Source organism: Acromyrmex echinatior, chromosome 6 (genome assembly GCF_024713525.1).
Source record: "Acromyrmex echinatior isolate Ae372 chromosome 6, ASM2471352v2, whole genome shotgun sequence".
Taxonomy (NCBI): domain Eukaryota; kingdom Metazoa; phylum Arthropoda; class Insecta; order Hymenoptera; family Formicidae; genus Acromyrmex; species Acromyrmex echinatior.
Genome location: NC_141857.1, coordinates 7,669,355 through 7,681,381, shown reverse-complemented (window position 1 = coordinate 7,681,381; position 12,027 = coordinate 7,669,355). Strand labels below are relative to the sequence as shown.

Sequence of the window (12,027 nt, the reverse complement as noted above, 5' to 3'; positions counted from 1 at the left end):
TACTCGCCAAACATTGCTCACACACATATATATATATATATATATATATATATATATATATATATAAAAGATATTTAGTATGTCTTCTGATAAAAAACAGATTTTCATTTATTTTTTCAAGTAGAGATTGATATAAGGAATGACATATATATGACAATACAATGAATGATTGAATTATTTAAAGGATTGAATTACTTTATGAAAATAACGCATTACTGTTACTTATTAGATAACGATTTATTATATTTTGTAAGTTTAAGTGAAATAATAAATTTTTTAAATTACATTATTTAATAATTAATATTAAAATTCTGAACTATGCTATCTATATGACAAACTTTTTTTTATGGAGAATATGTTCCGTATTGTGTTTACCGTTTGTGAGCATCATCGTTTGTTCTTGTTTAATGAACTCTTGTTTTGATAGACAAGGCTGAATTGATGCTCTTACAGCATGTGATTAAGAAGACAGAATGCACCTATATTAATATTTTGAAATATTTCTTTATTTTTTTTTTATAAACAATAGAAAATTTTTATAAACAATAGAATTTTTTCTTTCATACAGTAATTCTTTAAAATGATATATAAAGGATTTTTGAAGTTGTTTATTTTTTTACGAATATAAAAGTTAGAAAGAGATTAAAAAAATTTTTTAATTCAGAGTGACAAAGTTAACATAATACATCAAAGATACAAAAATTGATCTAGTTATTTAAAACTAAATATTCGATCGTTTTTTAGCATAACTAATGTAAAATAAAAATAGAAAACTAACAGATCTAATATGGCAGATTCAATATATGCCAAAAAATTTACTAATTTGTATAAAACAAAAGCAAGTTCATGAGTTTGAATTTGATAATTTTTGACTTCAGATTTAAATCGGCAATTCCAAAAACTAGTATCGACTTTCATAAAATCGGTCTATTTCTTGCAATGTTGTTTCGCTTATTAAATCAGCTATTTAAAATCTTTACATTTTTACTTTGTTTAAAATTATCCAAAAATACGCTGAAAATCAAATTTAGTATAAAATTATTAACTTTATGATTTTGGTCAGTCATATTATATTTAAAAAATTTGTAAATTTTGACTTTGTATTCGCAATCTCAACAATTTCTTAATATCAAGTTTTAATATGTCCTATGTGAAATTTTTTTATAGTAATGCATTAGTGTATTTTACATAAAACAAAAATTTTTCGTACTTTGAGTTGCTATATTAAGTAAAATGTTGTGAATATTGTAATTTTTACTTCAGAGATTCGGCAATTCAAAATATACCTACTAGGTTTAAAGTTGCAAAAAAAAAATTGAAATGAAAGAAACAACTTTGTAATTATAAAAGGTGTGAAAAATATACCATGCTTTAAAAAGTTAAACTTATCTAATATATTTTCTAATTCTTTATATTAAATAATATCTTTATTTTTAACATACTTATCGTTTATTGGAATTTAGATTGTAATTTAGATTGTAACAAAAACACATTTTATCAAAAATTCTTATTAATCATTAAAAGTTCATCCTAATATTCACACACACACACACACACACACACACACACGCACACACGCACACACACGCACGCACGCACGCACGCACATTACAAGTATTAAAAATCTATAGTTCATCTTACATATCATATACATATATGACAGACTTTCTATTAATAGCAGTATTTCAATGTGCAGCCTAAGATATAAATTATATAAAATATAAAATATATTTTGTAATATTTAAATTTCTATTTAAATAGAATATTTCTATTAAATAGAAACAATATGATTCATTAAACAGTTATAAAGATAAAGAACTAACAGTTCTGAATTCGTTATTGTTACTGTAAAAATGTAACAACTATTATTAAAAAAAAAATTCTAAGAAAACGAGCAGATGAGAATATAACGCAGTTGTTGGAGCGTGATCATAAAATAATATTAATCAGTGCAGATCTTTGTAACATGTATTTCCATAAAAACAAACAATATGCTACTTAATTCTTAGAACATATCACTACATCACTCATGCATCAATAGCAGCCACTATAAAATTGAAAGATCAGTATAATTGCAATGAAATTCATGCACCTTATTTTGGATCTTTCAATTCTATAGTGGCTGCTATTGATGCATGAGTGATGTTGCATATGTTCTAAGAACTGTATTAACGCTGATGATGACTCTAAAAAGAGTCGAAACGTTCGTCTTTATGAAAATACACGCTCAAGATCTGCACTGATTAACACTATTTTCTGATCACGCTCTAACAACTGCGTTATACTCTCTGCCTTATTTTCTCAGGATTTTTATTATTTGAAGAGTAATAGGGAAATTGATAAGATTTCCGTTATTATTTTTTACACGCTACTATTAAAAAATATATAGAAAAAGGCAATAATCATTATCAAAAAATTATAGTAAACTTATAGAACGCTACAAATAATGCGTTAATTCCCAATATGATTTTAATTAATTTATTTCAAAGAATTATAAGTAATGATTCATATGTAATATTACAAATGTGTAAAGCTTATCTTCTTTAATCTTGTCGGATGACAGTTTTCATATGAATGCAGCAAAAATAAACAAAAAACGCTATTATTCTACTAATCGCGATTGCAAGAATTTCTTCGAGAGTCTATCTATGAGATAAACGTGAATAAACATGGATGATATGTACACATAACGTAATATATTCGGCGTATAGGCACTAATGCAATCTCAAATTTAATTTTGTTTACTGTCGTGACAAAACAATGTCTCATTAGAAATCCTAATTGATATAGCACGACGTAGTATGGAATATTACACATATATGCAATATGTAAAATCAATCCTTGACCTCGAGCACTCACTTTACTTTTTTTTGCATCATAATGCAAGACTTGTATGTCATACGTATTCACGAACATCATGGATTAAGGACGTGCGTAATTTTTTTCACATTTATTTTATTCTTTGTCTTTTTAAAGCATATAACATATAAAGTTTTTAAAAATGTAGCAGTTTATTTGAATAAATTTTAATTATTTTAATAATAGTATAACATAAAGTACAATGTAGAAAATAAGTATAAAATTAATGTTATTGTTAAATGCAATTCATTGTAGCACTTTTATATTTTAAATATTCATTTTATATAAAAATTGTATTAGATATATAAAAATTAAATATCAAAATTATTAGTAAAAACAATTAAAAGTTTTAATTTACAAAGCCACTCAAATATCATTCAAACAGTTGATACTTAAATATTTCAAAATAAATAATCAGAAAATTAATGAGTATCATTATAAAATACTTTTTAAAGATATTTTTTGTATTTTAATCAATTATTTTATTAATAAAGAGAACATTTCTGTGTGTATATCATTAAACATTATAAAATTTTAATCATAAATTGTAAAATTAAGTTAGTTTCTTCCAATCAAGAATTCCATCCAACAAAGTTTTATGTTAAATTGATTAGGACTTTATTTCTGCTATTCTATTAATATACCATTAGTATTAATTACAATAGAATAAAGTTGTAATATGTTTGTAAGAACTCAAAATTAAATAACAATTTTTATTTTAATATGATTTAATAAATTAAATGTTCGCTCAAATTCAGTGTAACATAGCAATTCTGATTTCTGACACCATACCATACATATCTCTGCAAAGAAAGATAAAAGCACATTTTTTAAATATAAAAACAAAATGTACTAACAAATATTCTTTTTTTATAAATTATATTCTAAATATATGGAATTATATTCTAAATATATGGAATATTCTTGAATATAAATGTTAACAAATAAAGATTTCAAGACAAAATGACCGAAAAAAAACATTCTAAAATAAAAAAACTATTTTTAAAATAAAATCTTTTATTCTAGCTTTTGTTTAAATAAGTTTTTCTTCCAAATTGCATTTATTATTCACTTTTACAAAAAAAAAACTTATTAAATTATTCATCTTAAACATTCGCATTAAATTAGTCATCTTAAACGTTTACAGGATAAATTATCTGAACTAGTATTATTTTTATATTGCATGTGAATTCGTAGTTCACCGAACGAATACGGATCTCATCGAGCTTATCCCTTCCAGTGGCAAGTGACTAAGAAATATCTACCGGTGAGTCTGAGAAATCACTGTCTACTTGCGTACGATCTCAGTCTTCCAGCAGTAAACCCGAAGATGTCGTTTAGTGTGGTAGCTAACTGCCTACTTATCATTTCTGTAGCTCTAGTTAACGGAATGCCACAGAAAGATGATACAGAACCTGAATCAGTGAGTTGAACATTTTTGCTTTGTTACATCATTGTTATCTTTCGCTTTGTCCTAATTTTCTTTGATACGTGGAAGTTACATCTTTCTTTGATACTTGGGAGTTCTCATTTATTAAAAGAAATAATTTGTAATATATATCATTTAAAATAATAAATAACAATAAGATTAAGGTTAATGAGAGACAGCGCCGAAATACATGCGCATAAGTATTAATTTATATAAAAAATACTTCAAAATAATAGATGATGCGCACTTTTATTACGAAACTTTGAACGTTTTCACTTTCCTTGAAGTCAACAAGTTATACATATTCAATGATCAATGTTGATTGAATGATCTGTCCATGATGAGTCACTATCAGGTTCCCAAAATTAGCGGAATCTCAAACAGACGTCAATCATGTCATGAAGCTTTGGGAAATATAAATTCTCTAATTAATAAATTAATCATACGATTAATACGAGCACCCAATTAATTAACAGTTGACAATTCGGAGTCTCAAATGGTTCTCAATATATCATTTATATAATAATATTATCAATACAGATATTACTACTCATTAGAATAGAGCGTATTACTCATCTCAGACTAAAGTAGGAAATTCTAAATTAAATTTATATCTTATATTGAAGTATAAAGTAAAATCAACTTTATAAAAATGAAGTATAAGAAGTATTAGTATAAGAAAATTAAGATGATTCTGGTGCTCATAATTGATTATAATATACGAAAAATTGTATGTACTTGAAAAAAATGTTAGAGCAACTTAGAGAGAATGGAATGAGAAAGGTATTATTACGCCGCTTCTAGCTACAGATGATGAAATGAGAAACTGAATGTGAGCATATATTCCTTACATCCCAGCCAATCAATTACGTAAAATATGCATGCGTTACTACAAGATGAAATATTACATTGAAAAAATGACAAATAATGACGCACAAGTCAATCTTTCATTAATATAAGTGTTTTTATGTATGTAGTGCAGAATAATAGCGAGTTTGCAAAATTATAGAAATTTCTAGACATAACGCATCAATACTCTATATATATATATATATATACATATATATATATATATATATATATATCTTGCTTCAACAGATTATTTAATTACAAGCCTATAATTACGAATACGATCTTGATTCTGCATACTCATAGTGTCTTAGACGTCACACGGATAATTGTTAGACTTACGAAGAAACGCATTGATGCTTTACTTCTGAAAAACTGATTCCATGTAGTCGATTGCTTCGAGAGGAAAAGTTACATCTTAAGTTGGTTAGATAATCAGACTCTCTTGTAGAGAGAAAGGTTTGCAGGAGGTTGCGATAGAAGGTTGCATAAAACTTAATTGTTATGTTGTTTAATTAGTCTATTGTTGAGTAAAAATATTGTTTCAAGAAGTTATAAATCAATAACAATTATTTATTAAAGCAAAAAAAATACGTCGATTAAAACTAAAAAAAAAAGTAAGTCGATTAAAACTAATGAGAAGCAAAATTATGTTCTTTATTCATAAAATTGAAAGGAAAAAACCAACAAGTTTTAAAGTTCGTATCGCTAACAAACGTAGCAATAAAAATAAAGGAAGTACAGAGTTCAAATATAATTATAGTATTTATCATAAATCTTTAGCACGCTGCAAACGTAAATTTTTTTCTGATAATATCACCACAGTCATTAAAAATATTCCATGCTATCTGGAAATAGTACAGTATCCACTTGTTATTATCATATTCATTGCATATCTTAACATAGCTTGCTTACCTTGGAATAATCTTTAAAACGTCACAAGCGAACGGCAAATTCGGTTAATGCACTCTACATGAATGTCATCTCAGTGTCAACGCAAAAAATTTTGTACTTAACTTGGAATTCGCATACAATTTTTTGTCTATGTAGGTATTCAATGCGAAAAAAAAATAATTGAGGGAAATTGTTGTATCGTGCAACGGTCACGGTCACTAGTCTCGAAATTATCCGGAACGTCTGCAATTGATGAAACTCGCATGCACACTCTTGGAAAGATCCGGCTTTTATATTTTACAGTGGAGAAGAGACAGGATTGTAATTGCGATTGCATTATCACCTACAATCTAGATATAGAAGATAATAATAAAATAGAGATAAACAATAAATTTATATAAATTAATAAAAACCTTCTACATAATGTTATGTTTCTTATTAATGCCAAAGCGTTTTTAGTTTAATAAGCAAATATAATTTTCCATAAATTGTTGTTAATAAATATATATAAAAAATATATATATATAATTATTATTATATAATAAAAATTGCGCAAAGAATTACTAGCGTCAGCTCTCAGCCTTTTGTTTTTCAATAATTTTTAAATTCAACAAGTCTCAAAGCTTAGTATTATTTAAATAATTTTTCATATTTGCTTGATGTAGCCTCCATTTATTCAATTTACTGACGGAGGAATCCGACTGAATTTTGGAGGGTATCATGCTGAAGCTGGACTTGGCGGTCTTTTACGAGGTACGGGTGGTGGACTTTTTGCGAGTGCGGGAACACCATGGGGTGCACATGCTGGCGCGGGATTAGGCGGCAAATTAGATGCAGACGGCAGGCTTGGTTAGTATTAAACGAAAATAAAAATACGTACACTATATATTGGTGTCAAGATTCTGTCAAATAAAAATATAAACTTAAAAAAAAATCTAGTAAAAAATGGCATTCTGCATCAATTCAATAAGATAAGTATTTTCATTAAAAATAGATATATATTAAACAAACATTAAATGAGGCTACACAAACGCGAACAAACATTACTTCAGGCGGTGGTCTTTATGCTCGAGCTGGAGCCGGTCGTGGAGGACCAGAAGCGGCTGCTGGCCTCGGTGGGAAACTGGATGGCAGTAGACGGTCGGTGAACCCGATTGCGGGTGGCTTGTATGCAGGGGCAACACCAGGCGGCGGTCCAGGTCCGGGTGTGTTTCTCGGCGGTGGTTTTGATCAACCTGGATTTGATGGAATTATAAGTGGCAGCGCAAATAACGAAGCTAATTTGAATCCACCTGAGGTCGCTGCGGAAACATCTAACACTCCAGTAAATGCGGATACAACTACAAGTGGAAAGAAACCGAAAGGTCGCACGAATATACAAATCATACCTTCGAAGGCGCACAAAGAGAAAGAGGTTTCAATCGCGATTTTCTAGCTTATATTTTTACTCTGTAAATAATATGGAATACATCATTCTGATTTTCTAGGTCTCAAATACAATACATAAACGACAAGTTGAGACACGCGTGGAAGAAAATTGACAGTCTTCTAACGCATCTTCCGTAGAATAGTCGTAGTTTAGTACCTAATCCTAATAAGTCGAATAAGCAATTTTAAGTTCATATTGGATTTTTGGGATATTTTAATTCGTCGATCATCTTTGTATAAATATATTCATGATGGGATATCGTCTTTAAACTAAATCTATCGAACGCAGAGGGTGTTACAAGCTGACGCGATGCTACGAGCTGATGCACCCGCAGATAAGAAAGTCAAGTCGCAAAATAAGGAGGTGAGAAGCAGATTGCATATTGATCAAACATTTTGATTGCTGAATATTTGAAAAAGGAAAGAATAATTATTTTTATAAAAACAAAGAGAAATTCGCAGACATGGTTTAAGAAAGTGATAAATTGAATCGTTGTTTTTTTCTGTTTAAAATGTAAAAAAAAATTTCCCGGAACAATTTTAACTACGATTTTCGAATTCAGCTAATAAATTGAATAAAAAAAAAAGTGAACACAACGATTCCTGCATGTTCCCCAAATTGCCTAAAATGCATCAACTCCTTTAGCTAGATACAAATAAAAAAATAATTTTGTTGGATCATCAATATAGATATAATATAGAAAACTCAAGCATACATAGCAAAAACGGTTATGGTTGCCACGATCAAAAGTCGTCCAATACATTTTTTGGTTATAAGAATTATAAAGTACGATTATGATAACAGTAAGATTGACATCTTAACGGTTATGGTTGTAAAGGTATATGTCCATTTTACAGTTATCATAACCAAATGTATTGACAGGTAAAAATTATCATTATTTCCGATTGTGACAATTGTAACATTTTTTCTGTGTGTGGAAATTCAAGCATAATGAGCCACAAAAAATTTGAATATTCTAGTAACCAATTTGAGTGTCCTACATAATTATTTTGATAGTTTATCAAAATTATTTTTAAATCTGTATCTAGCTAAAATTTTGGATTTTTCAGTAAAATCATTCTTTCAGCAGATTTAAAAATAATTTTGAATTAAATGAAAATAATTATGTAGGACACTCAAGGTGATTGCTAGAATATTTAAATTTTCTAATTAGAGAAATCTTTTTTGCGACAGACACGACGTGCAGTGCCAATCCTAGCACCTGCGGCAGAAGTGGACCTGGTCAAATCGGTTTATGTTGGAGCGCCAGCTGTGAAAACCGTCGTTTTGGCACCTGCAGCTGCTGCACCCACGCAAGGAGCAGGCCAAGTTACTGCCGCCGTCGATACAGTTACAACAGTCGGTGAGTAATTATTTCAATGCTTCTCTGCACTTGTTCGAATGTTAATCAATGAGAAATCCTTTTTCTTTCAGCTAATCCGAATGTAGTCGTTGCAAAGCCCGCGTATCCACGCTGGTATCTTAGAAAAAGATTCTGGACCCGCCCTAGGAAAATAGTTTATGTTGCTCCAACAGCAACGGCTGATACTCAAAATTCTCCTTCGGATATAGTCGGCGGACTTTTTGTCAACGCAGTAGGGGACGGCGGCGTGGTTGCTGCAGGCAAAACATCTTATGCCAGCGAATCTTTCATTGACAGTATTTTTAATGTAAGTCGTTTCTTTTACGTTTATGTCTTACGAGCATCACGATTTGTATAAAAAATTACATAGCTTTTAATGAATCAAATCTTACTTTCAGATTCCGATTTCTACATTGTCTGCTGTTAACAACGCTGTTAATCAACTACTGGGAAATAACGTCGTTAAGACCGTTGCTGTGGCTAAGACTTTACCGTAGAGTACATTAGGCCAACAAAGTCTACAATCTTGCTTTAAGAAGTGTAAGCTGTAAGTTGTAAGTGACGATATATCAGTCACAAAACTTATGCTTTTAGATCGTACGAATTGGGTTTTGCTTAAGGACGTTCTCCGAAAAATCCATTTTCTTTAGATTTTTCTGAAACTTACAGAAAAAGCTTGTTTTAGTGTCCTGAACATGTACTTTAAAACTCAATACCCGGAGCGGGATTAAAAATCGAGATATTCCACTTCAGTTGAAGCGTTTAATATAAGATCCCTATCTAAAAATTTTGAAAATGGTCTTTTTATTCACTGTAAAAAAGTTTTTCTTAATAATTTTTTGAAACAATGAGACATAAAACTTGATATCACAAGGAATAATATGAAATTTGTTTGAATATGACTTCCGGTATTTATTTTTAAGAAGTCATTGAGCAAAATAAGTAGCTCCGCTGTTGATAATTTAATTGAAAAGAATTTTATTTCATATAATTTGTATTTATTAGAACACTAACTATTGTATAAAAAAAACTTGTATAAAAATATTAACACTTATGGAATAACTTATGCTATATAAAAATGAAATAAATTATTTTCATAATGGTGAACATTAATGTGCTCATTGGGTTGAGCACAACTGCAGTTGGAGAACGTCCTTAGATTTAATGTCCTTAGAATTAAAGCCTAAAGACTGCGCAAAAACAATTTAAAAGCAGAAATTATTGTCACTTATATTTTATCCACAACTTTACTTCAAGAGGCCGTAAGCCATAAAGCCTTAAGAAATTGACTAATCACAATAGAATATGAGAAAAATAATCGACTATGATTGATCAACTTCTTACAGCTTACGGCCTTTTAAAGCAAGGTTGTGGAGAAGGTATTAATTTCTTTCAACTTATGGCTTAAGGCTTCTTAAAGCAAGGTTATAGACCGAACACTATTAAATACATTTAATAAATTACTATTATAATTAACAGTTACATATCATAATTGTGGCATATACGCAAACGAAGCCTGAAGACTAGAATCCTTCAAATATATTTAGCAACTTCATTTCTTATGTATTCTTATATCTTTCTTTGACCAGGAATATTTGTTCTGCCTGCTTAAGAATGCTATGTCTGTCTCCTGGTTCCCTGTACGTGATTAGATTATAACAACTCAGCGATTTTGTATGTACTACGATATTTCTTTGCCTGTGAATTATTTAAAAAAAAAGGTACATGAATTAATAAAGTTTTATACACAAAAGTTCATGAATTATTTCTGATTCATTATTTTATTCTTTTACAGCTTACATTATTCATTCCGAATATATATCATTCGGAATACATATCTCTCTCATTCCTTCATTTAATATGTAGACAGTATACGAAAACATCACAATACACGCACCAAGAATATTTCAACGCTTTGCTAAGAAAAGAAGAAGTATTTCTGATTATTGTTTGTATATGACCATGTACATATTATCATTGCTAATGATTACTTTGCTAATAATTATATTAGCTAATATTACTTTGCTAATAATTATAATAAGCAGTACTTTAAATGGTTCCAAATTCGAAAGAAAGAGGGTAAAATATGTTTTAGACTTATCAATTATTTTGCAATGTATACTTTAGCTATTAATTCCAATTTTAAATAAATTATTAGATGCTCTCTTTCTCTCTCTCTCTCTCTCTCTCTCTCTCTCTCTGTCTGTCTCTTTCTCCTCCCTCTCTCTCTCTCTCTCTCTCTCTCTTCCTCCCTCTCTTCCTCCTTTCTCCTTCCCTCCCTTTCTCATTCCTCCCTCCTCTCCATCGAACAACTCAAAAAATTAATATCCGATCAAATTGTTGACCCTGCAAGCAGAATTGACATTAAAGAGTTATCGGTTATGATTTCATTTTTTACTATAATAATAATAATGACATCGGAAAATCAATATAAAATGAAGGAATAATAAGAAAAATTAATCAGCAACAATTGCGTCGATGTATAATAAAATGAATACTTTAGATGTTTTGCAAACGGAAAAGGTTGAAACAGCACAAGTTATGAAACCGCCAAAAATTACGAAATCCAAAATTCAAATGAGGCAACTGACAAAGACAAATCGAAATTTCAAAATACGAAAGAACAATGTGATAAAAAACAAAACGAGAAAGATGTTACAAATTCTTCAATTAAATGTGAAACATAAATCCATGCGTAGAAAAAAAATATTATCCTATAAGATAGCAAGAAGCAACGAAAAAAAACCGTCCTAAGGAACTGATTAATGATAAAAAAATGTTATTGATGAAGAATCACAAAATAAAGAAAATAATGCGAAAAAGTCAAGTATTGAAAAAATAGACAATAATAAATTAAAGAAGAGATAAAAAGGTAACCACTAAAAAATAATAAGAAAAACCTAGAATAAGAAAAATTGATTTAAAAAAAGACAATTATAAAATAAAGAAGAAATAATAATATATAAAGAATAATAACTTATTGAAACATAAAAATATAAATAGTAAAAACAAAAAGAAAAAGGCTATTGTGGAAAAAAATTATGGGAAATAAAGCGAAGGAAAATTGTATGGTAAAATAAAAGATAAAGAAGTAAAGATTAAGAAGAAAAAAATCAGAAGACAAAGAAGATAATAATAAAGTAAAAGGTACAAAGAAATAAGACGAAAAATAAAATAAAAGAAAATACAGTAGAATTAAACAAT

The 12,027-nt window shown here is 28.9% G+C and overlaps 1 protein-coding gene across 1 annotated transcript; it reads left to right on the top strand.

The window, feature by feature from the left end:
* Window positions 1–4,137: 4,137 nt before the first annotated feature.
* Window positions 4,138–10,576, top strand: LOC105144206 (uncharacterized). Its single transcript, XM_011052968.2, has 7 exons — window positions 4,138–4,282; window positions 6,697–6,880; window positions 7,084–7,445; window positions 7,749–7,823; window positions 8,655–8,823; window positions 8,895–9,130; window positions 9,222–10,576. The coding sequence occupies exons 1-7, from the start codon at window positions 4,190–4,192 to the stop codon at window positions 9,318–9,320; spliced, it is 1,218 nt and encodes a 405-aa protein (XP_011051270.1). The 5' UTR covers window positions 4,138–4,189; the 3' UTR covers window positions 9,321–10,576.
* The last annotated feature ends 1,451 nt before the right edge of the window (window positions 10,577–12,027 follow it).

What these genes read in the sequence shown, in the direction of transcription:
- LOC105144206 (XM_011052968.2), top strand. Translation starts at nt 4,190, where the DNA reads ATGTCGTTTAGTGTGGTAGCTAACTGCCTACTTATCATTTCTGTAGCT. An exon ending in ATGATACAGAACCTGAATCA is followed by an intron (nt 4,283 to 6,696) that starts GTGAGTTGAACA and finishes TGCTTGATGTAG; the next exon opens with CCTCCATTTATTCAATTTAC. An exon ending in AGGCGCACAAAGAGAAAGAG is followed by an intron (nt 7,446 to 7,748) that starts GTTTCAATCGCG and finishes TATCGAACGCAG; the next exon opens with AGGGTGTTACAAGCTGACGC.